At 52.1% G+C, this 8,314-nt stretch overlaps 1 protein-coding gene across 1 annotated transcript in view; it reads right to left on the minus strand.

The window, feature by feature from the left end:
* Nucleotides 1–7,087: 7,087 nt before the first annotated feature.
* wnt5b (wingless-type MMTV integration site family, member 5b) overlaps nt 7,088–8,314 on the minus strand; it is a gene marked incomplete at both ends in the record, with an annotated part of 23,050 nt that continues 21,823 nt past the window's right edge. Inside the window, one exon of the mRNA XM_080538518.1 lies at nt 7,088–7,546. Coding sequence (XP_080394644.1) covers nt 7,088–7,546 — 459 coding nt within the window. The remainder of the gene's footprint in view (nt 7,547–8,314) is intronic.

The following is an 8,314-nucleotide window of genomic DNA, read 5'->3' on the forward strand; positions in this document are numbered from 1 at the left end:
AATAAGGAAAAAACAACACATCTTTTTTCACTTTATTCATTTTACACTGTCAGGGACCTCAGTAGCGTGTGGAAGATCCATACGCAGTCACAACAGCTTGGCACCTCCTCCTCGTGCTGGTCACCAGCCTGGTCACACACTGCTGTGGGATGGCATCCCATTCCTAAACCAGGATTTGCCGCAAGTCAGCCAGCATGGTTGAGTTGGTCACTCTGGCACGTACAGCACGCCCAAGCTGATCCCACAAGTGTTCAATTGGGTTGAGGTCTGGGCTCACGGCAGGCCATTCTATCCTCTCCACTCCCAAATTCTGGAGGTACACTGTGATGGTCCTGGCTCTGTGGGGGCGAGCGTTGTCATCCTGTAGGATGGAGTTAGGTCCCAGATTCTGGAGATACGGGATCGCCACTGGCCCCAGAATATCATTCTGATATCTCACTGCATTGAGATTGCCTTCAATGATGTCATGTTCTGTTTTGCCTGTGAGAGAGATACCGCCCCACACCATGACACTGCAAGGGATTTTGGCAAATTAGTTTGGGCCGCTACCCACACGGTTAGTGGGTTGCTCATTCCACGAGTGCATGATCCTTACAAGTTGTACCTCGTTGTAAAGGTGACTAATCAGGCTTTCCCACAATATAAAATACAATACCAACTGGTATTATCAAAGGGGAGGAATAATCGATCGAAATAACGTTTCCGAACTTTTTTGGAGGAGTTTATAGATATATGGCACATATGGATGTATAACATCACCAGCAACTCAGGCTAACCGTTCATAAAGAGACGCTTTCTTCCAAGCACTATCAAGCTTACAACACATATTAATGCAAGCAAACTGTTAGCTGTTTACGCTGGCTACTATTAAGTTAACTAGTAAACAACAACATTTCCTCACCAGAAGTCTTACCTTGTAACAATTCCACAAAGTTTTGCTCACCTTCAATTCTTCATGGTAGTCTCGCAACATTTAGGGGTCCAAGCTCAGTGTTACAGGGGCACTGGCCCCTGTTTCCTCCCCCAAAGCCACCCATGTCTGACCTGGAAGATGAGGCAGCCCTGCTGAGACATGGAACTCAGCGTGGCCCTCGGACCCTGAGGACGTCCTCTTGGCCTAATGGTAGACATCTGTGTAGTGGGCGGCTGTAGTCTAGAGAGGTTAGAGAGGCTGGCTAGCAATCGGAAGGTCGCTGGTTCGATCCCCGCCTCAGAAGGGAGCTGCATGTGAGCTGGTGATTGGAGGGTCGCTGGCATCATACCTAAGGTGTCTACCACTGCCATTGTGCCCTTGAGCAAGGCACGTAACCCCTAATTGCTCCAGGGGCGCTGACTATGGCTGACCCTTGTTTCAGTATGTCTTTTATTAAACTGCGGTTCCTTCCGCTCACGCCCACATACAACATCCGGGTCGTACATGTAACATTATCAGGTCACCCCTAGGTGTCCCTGTAACACAGGCTACTAACATATGCCTATATATCTCCTTTCCTTTAGCTGTTTGCAAATTACATGCTTGCATCTCCGTCTGCAATTCCATTGACAATAACAATCCCAAACATTAACAATAGCATTACAACATTGCATTATTTCCCTTTTTTTTTTTTTTTTTCAAAGTCATAAGTCCAGTCGTTGTGGCGGCCGTGACAGGCGACCACTCCGTGAGTAGACACCCTGGCCTGCCGTGGCAGGACCCCCCGGCGTCGCCGGTGCCCTTGGTGTACGAGGATGTACCTCGCCGCCTGTCTCCCCCCGACTTGAGACAATCCGTGTCTCGGCTGAGGCAGTCTCCCCAGCGACCTGGGTCTGGTCAGGACTGCTCCGCTCAGGCCGTAGAATGTCTGTCTGTTGCGCTTGAGCTGAGCGCTCTGCAACACGCAGATCCACTCGGTTGCGTCTGTACAGTGTGCCGTCCACATCCACCACGAACGAGCGGGGAGCGACTCTCTGGAGGCACTGGCCTCGTCGCCACCGCCCTGTGCGATCACCTGGCAGAGGCCTCATCCTAATGTGATCACCAACATCCCGCTTCTGACACCATGTTTCAGTATGTCTTTTATTAAACTGCGGTTCCTTCCGCTCACGCCCACATACAACATCCGGGTCGTACATGTAACATTATCAGGTCACCCCTAGGTGTCCCTGTAACACAGGCTACTAACATATGCCTATATATCTCCTTTCCTTTAGCTGTTTGCAAATTACATGCTTGCATCTCCGTCTGCAATTCCATTGACAATAACAATCCCAAACATTAACAATAGCATTACAACATTGCATTATTTCCCTTTTTTTTTTTTTTTTTCAAAGTCATAAGTCCAGTCGTTGTGGCGGCCGTGACAGGCGACCACTCCGTGAGTAGACACCCTGGCCTGCCGTGGCAGGACCCCCCGGCGTCGCCGGTGCCCTTGGTGTACGAGGATGTACCTCGCCGCCTGTCTCCCCCCGACTTGAGACAATCCGTGTCTCGGCTGAGGCAGTCTCCCCAGCGACCTGGGTCTGGTCAGGACTGCTCCGCTCAGGCCGTAGAATGTCTGTCTGTTGCGCTTGAGCTGAGCGCTCTGCAACACGCAGATCCACTCGGTTGCGTCTGTACAGTGTGCCGTCCACATCCACCACGAACGAGCGGGGAGCGACTCTCTGGAGGCACTGGCCTCGTCGCCACCGCCCTGTGCGATCACCTGGCAGAGGCCTCATCCTAATGTGATCACCAACATCCCGCTTCTGACACCATGTTTCAGTATGTCTTTTATTAAACTGCGGTTCCTTCCGCTCACGCCCACATACAACATCCGGGTCGTACATGTAACATTATCAGGTCACCCCTAGGTGTCCCTGTAACACAGGCTACTAACATATGCCTATATGCCAGCTCTCTGAGGGGGATTCCGCCTCCGTCTGGAAAGGCCTAAAGACCATCACCAACTACAAACCCAAGTCCCCGCTGATGTCCGACAACCTCCCTCTCGCTAACGAGCTGAACGAGTTCTACTGTAGGTTTGAGAAAGAGAGGTTCCCGCCCACCCCCGCCCTCTCCCTCCACCCCCCCCGGCTACAACCACCACCCCCGTCCCCCAGGGGGGCCAATGTCCCTCCTGCTACCCCCACCCTCCCCCCTCCCCTCCCTCCCCCCTCCTCACCCGCCCCGCCCACCCCCACCCCCCTTTCCCCACCCCCTCTCTCTGTCACAGTGCGAGAGGTAAACAGACTGTTTAAGAGGCAGAATCCCCGGAAGGCAGCTGGTCCGGATTCCGTCTCTCCCTCTGTCCTGAAGCACTGCGCCGACCAGCTGGCCCCGGTGTTTACCCACATCTTCAACGCCTCGCTGGAGCTGTGTCACGTCCCAGCGTGCTTCAAGGCATCAACCATCATCCCCGTCCCCAAGAAGGCCAAGGTCACAGGCCTCAACGACTACAGACCCGTCGCTCTGACCTCTGTCGTCATGAAGGTCCTGGAGCGCCTTGTCCTGGCCTACCTGAAGCTCATCACGGATCCTGTGCTGGACCCCCTGCAGTTCGCGTACAGAGCCAATAGATCCACGGAGGACGCCGTGAACATGGCTCTGCACTACGTACTAGAACACCTAGACACTGCAGGCAACTACGCCAGGATCCTGTTCGTGGACTTCAGCTCGGCCTTCAACACGATCCTCCCACACATCCTGGAGCACCAGCTATCCCTGCTGCAGGTGCCGGACTCCACCTGCAGGTGGATCACAGACTTCCTGACTGACAGGTCTCAGCGGGTGAAGCTGGGGAAGAGCATTTCCAGCTCCAGGTCCACCAGCACGGGCTCCCCGCAGGGCTGCGTCCTGTCTCCAGCACTATTCTCCCTATACACCAACAGCTGTGTCTCCCGCCACCCCTCGGTCAAGCTCCTGAAGTTTGCAGACGACACCACCCTGGTGGGCCTCATCTCCGGGGGGGACGAATCTGCCTACAGGGGTGAGATCGAGGGGCTGCAGAGCTGGTGCAGTTTAAACAATCTGGAGCTCAATGCTCTGAAAACAGTGGAGATGGTGGTGGACTTCCGTAGGAAAGCAGCCCTGCCCCCTCCCATCACGCTGGGAGGTACCCCGGTGGCCTCCGTGGAGTCATGCCGCTTTCTAGGCATGACCATCTCCCGGGACCTCAAGTGGGAGCGGAACACCGAGGCCCTCACGAAGAAGGCCCAGAAGAGGATGTTCTTCCTCCGGCAGCTGAGGAAATTCAGGCTGCCGAGGTCCATGATGGTCCAGTTTTACACGGCCATCATAGAGTCCATCCTCACCCACTCCATCATCACCTGGTTCCCTGCTGCAACGACCAAGGACAAGGCCAAGTTGCAGCGGGTGTTACGTTCAGCAGAGAGGGTGATCGGCTGTCCCTTGCCCTCCCTCAACTCCTTGCATGACACCAGGGCTCTGAGGAGGGCAAGAAAGATCATGGCCGACCCCTTCCACCCCGGCCACGGCCTCCTCACCCTGCTTCCTTCTGGAAGAAGGTTGCGGCTGCCTAAGGCACTGAAGGCCCGCCACAGGCTCAGTTTCTTCCCCTCAGCCGCCAGGCTGATAAATGACTCTGGCTTCCCCCTCCCCCCCGCCCCCAAGTCTGCCCAGGACTGAATATGCACTGGACTCACTGTAAAAACTCTGCACTGCACTTTATATATGTTGCACTATCCAATGCACTGTTGTCTGTCCTGTGTTGTCCTGTTTTTTGCATTTGTTTTTGTATACACGTGAAAAAAGTATAAACGCACTTACTGTAATGCCGAAGCAAATTCCTATATGTGTATGCATAATGGCAATAAACGTTATCTGAATCTGAATCTGAATCTATATGTAACAACCCTGTGCCTAGAGCAAAAAATAAATTTTGTTGTACTCTGTGCAATAACAAAAAGGTTGAATCTAATATAATCTTGTGTCTTACATGTGGGAGAACCAAGTTCGAACCCCACCAGTCACACCCGCCCCTGTAGAATGGTGTAGGTTTCAACAGAGGAGGACACTCATAATTATAATCATCACTATTATTGGTTTAATATGACTGTGTTTGAAGGGGAAGACAATCCATATACATTTAATCCAAAGCGATTTACAATTACAAATTACAGGGACATTCCCCCTGGAGTAACTGAGGGCTAAGTGCCTTACTCAAGGGCACACTAGTAGTGGTGTGGTTTCAGGTGGGATTTGAACTCACAACCTTCTGATCACAAGTCCAACTCACTATCCACTAGACCACCACTACATTACACCAACAAACCTTCTGAGATAATATAGACAGGAAGACAGAGAGTCTGGAGTCTGATTGGCTTATATAGACTACTATGTACACGTGTAGTATTCATCCACAACACTCATTGGACGACAAAGGCTTGTTTGTCATTGGCCGAACAGTGGGTAGCGTTGGCTATGATTGGACGACCCCAGGCAGAGCCGGCAGGAAAACAGTTCAAAGCCTCAGATAATCAAAACAATACATATATGACGTATACAGTTAAAAGCAATTAATAAAATATACTTTTTGTAGAACCACTATTTGTATGTAATCCCATATTCATTTGCAGTCCATCTCAATGTTCCTCTGGGTTTTTTTGCTCTTCTTTTCATAATTTCCAGACACACATTCAATATTCTACCACACATTCTTAGTTCTGTCTATCATGTTTGTTTGCTAGATGCATAAATGTTGTTGTTGTTGTTGTTGTTGTTGTTGTTGTTGACATCGTCCCAGCTGTTGAGAGAGATACTAGCAGAGTTGATAACAACCCACCAACTGCCAAAGAGCTCCGGAACACTCACCACCCAGAATGCTTGAAGTGTTTTATGTGGTATCTACCTATCAACAACACTTTGATTGGCTACAAAACTGAGCATCATCACGTCACCCTTGGCACTCTGGAATGTTGACCATTTGAAGCAACTTCGACCCTCTGCACCGGATGAGTTAAGCGCTAGCCTTTGTACAGTGGGACTCTGACAGTTAAAGCAGGTCTAGCAGAGGGCCAGCGGCATAGCCAGCCAGGCCAGACCATGGGACTATGACATCATCACTTTGTCCCTAAACGCCCTTGGAGGACCAGCAACAGGAAGTCAAAGGCGGAGAGATTCACAATGTGGTGAAATTCCCCTCTTTATCTGAGTGGACCGTGTCCAGCCAACCACAGAGTCCTCCCTCCTGCATTCCATGTGATCCCTCCTGCTCCTCTCCCTCCTTCCTTCCTTACGGGTCCAGAGTGGCGTGGCAGTGTTCTGGGGGCCGACACGTCCTCCTCACACAGGCTCGTCAGGTTAAAGGTCAACATGATGTAGACACCAGAACGTTGGGTGTGTGTGTGTGGAACCAAAGGTCAGAATATCAATATTCAAACTCTGTTTGGGTTGGTGAGAGCCTTGCGAGAGGCAGGGGGGATGGGGGGGAGGAAGAAGGGGAGGGAGAGAGGGGAAGGAAGAGGGGGGGTGAGAGGGGAAGGAAGAGGGGGGGTGAGAGGGGAAAGAAGAAGGGGAGGAAGAGGAGGTCCAAGGAGATTTGGCTACAGTCCTGTGGGATCCTTCACATTCCAGTCTTTTTTCCCTTTTCTTCCTCTCTCCCCCTCTCTCTTCCTCTCTCTCCATCTCTCTAAGGAGAGTCACGCCCCCCCCGCACTAAGGGAACAGGATGATCATTGGTCGCCACGGTTCCTGGTCCTCCCTGGCCCACCAATCAGAGGCTGCGGTGGAGAGTCGTGAAGCGGAGAGAGGACCAAAATGGCGACCAGCCAGAAGAACAACAAAACACACACACAGAAACAAACCAACCTGGCAGTGCATTGTGGGTCCTGCCTGTCAGTCAAGTTCACCAGGGTGACCGAGTCATAAAGTCTCTTTAAATTACTATCAACTTATTTGTTTACTTATTTATATATTTCATTGAGTTTTTTAATTTTATTTATTTATTTATTACCGTTATCTCATCTCACACTCCCGCGCTCCTCGTCCACGTCTGTCCCAACCCCTTTCCCTTTATGTCCATCCATCCATCCCTCCCTCCATCCCTCCCTCCCTCCATGGCTTATCCCCCCTTCCCCGCCACCCCCCCCCCCCCCCTCCTCCCCATCTCCTCTACTTGCAGACGAACTGGTCGACCAACGAGGTGCACCTCTTGCACTTGACGTAGCAGCACCAGTGGAACTTGCAGTGGCAGCGCTCGTGTTTGTAGGTCTTGAACTGGTCGTAGCCACGGCCGCAGCACATGAGCTCGCAGCCATCCATGCCCTCCGACGTCTTGTTGCAGAGCCTTCCCAGAGTGCCGAGGGAGCCCGTGGTGTCGTTGCCCAGGCAGTAGTCGGGGCTGGCGTCGATGTAGACCAGGTCCTCGGGCGTGGGCACGTTGAAGCGCCGGTCCACCTGCTCCAGCTTTCCCTTGCGTCCGATGCGCATGGCGGCCGCGCTGTCGTACTTCTCCTTCAGGAACTCGCCCACGCGGCGGAAGTCGGCCAGCTGCAGCCAGCACGTCTTCAGGCTGCAGGAGCCCGACACCCCGTGGCACTTGCACGCCACGTTGGCGTTGTTGTACACCGACTGGAGGGGAGAGGGGAGAAATTAAAAAAACATGCCACATGTTTATCAGACATCTTCTATTGTTGCTCCACTGCTGCCCTCTGGTGACCGATATAGAGTACTGCAACACCAGATGAACGGTTATGCAGACCTACAAAAAACAGCCAAGCTCTAGCGAAGTACAAGATTACCTGCTGATCAACCCAACCAACAGTTCAATACCAACACCACCAACATAACCTAAACCAATCTCTGGTTCAATGCCAACACCACCAACACAACCTAAACCAATGGTTGGTTCAATACCAACATTACCAAACTAAACCTTGCAGTGATAATGGTAGGGGGAGTCCCTCATGCTTTTGGTTTGAGGACCAATGACAGCAAAGACTGCTCCATCATCACCAGGGCAACCAAGCCTTGGAGGAAGGCAGAGGAAGAGAGGGAGTGTGAGAAAGGAGAGAGAGAAAGAGGGAGTGTGAGAGGGGGGGAGAGGGGAGAGAGATAAAGAGAGAGAGAGAAAGAGAGAGGGAGAGGAGAGAGAAGGAGGGAGTGTGAGGAGAGAGAGAGAAAGAGAAGGAGGGAATGTGAGAGAGAGAGATGGAGGGAGTGTGAGAGAGAGAGAGAGAGAGAGAGAAGGAGGGAGTGTGTGAGAGAGAGAGAGAGAGAGAGAGAGAAGGAGGGAGTGTGAGAGAGAGAGAGAGAGAGAGAAGGAGGGAGTGTGAGAGAGAGAGAGAGAGAGAGAAGGAGGGAGTGTGTGAGAGAGAGAGAGAGAGAGAGAGAGAGAGA

The sequence above is a fragment of the Nansenia antarctica genome, assembly GCF_963989245.1.
Source record: "Nansenia antarctica genome assembly, chromosome: 8".
In the NCBI taxonomy this organism is placed as follows: domain Eukaryota; kingdom Metazoa; phylum Chordata; class Actinopteri; order Argentiniformes; family Microstomatidae; genus Nansenia; species Nansenia antarctica.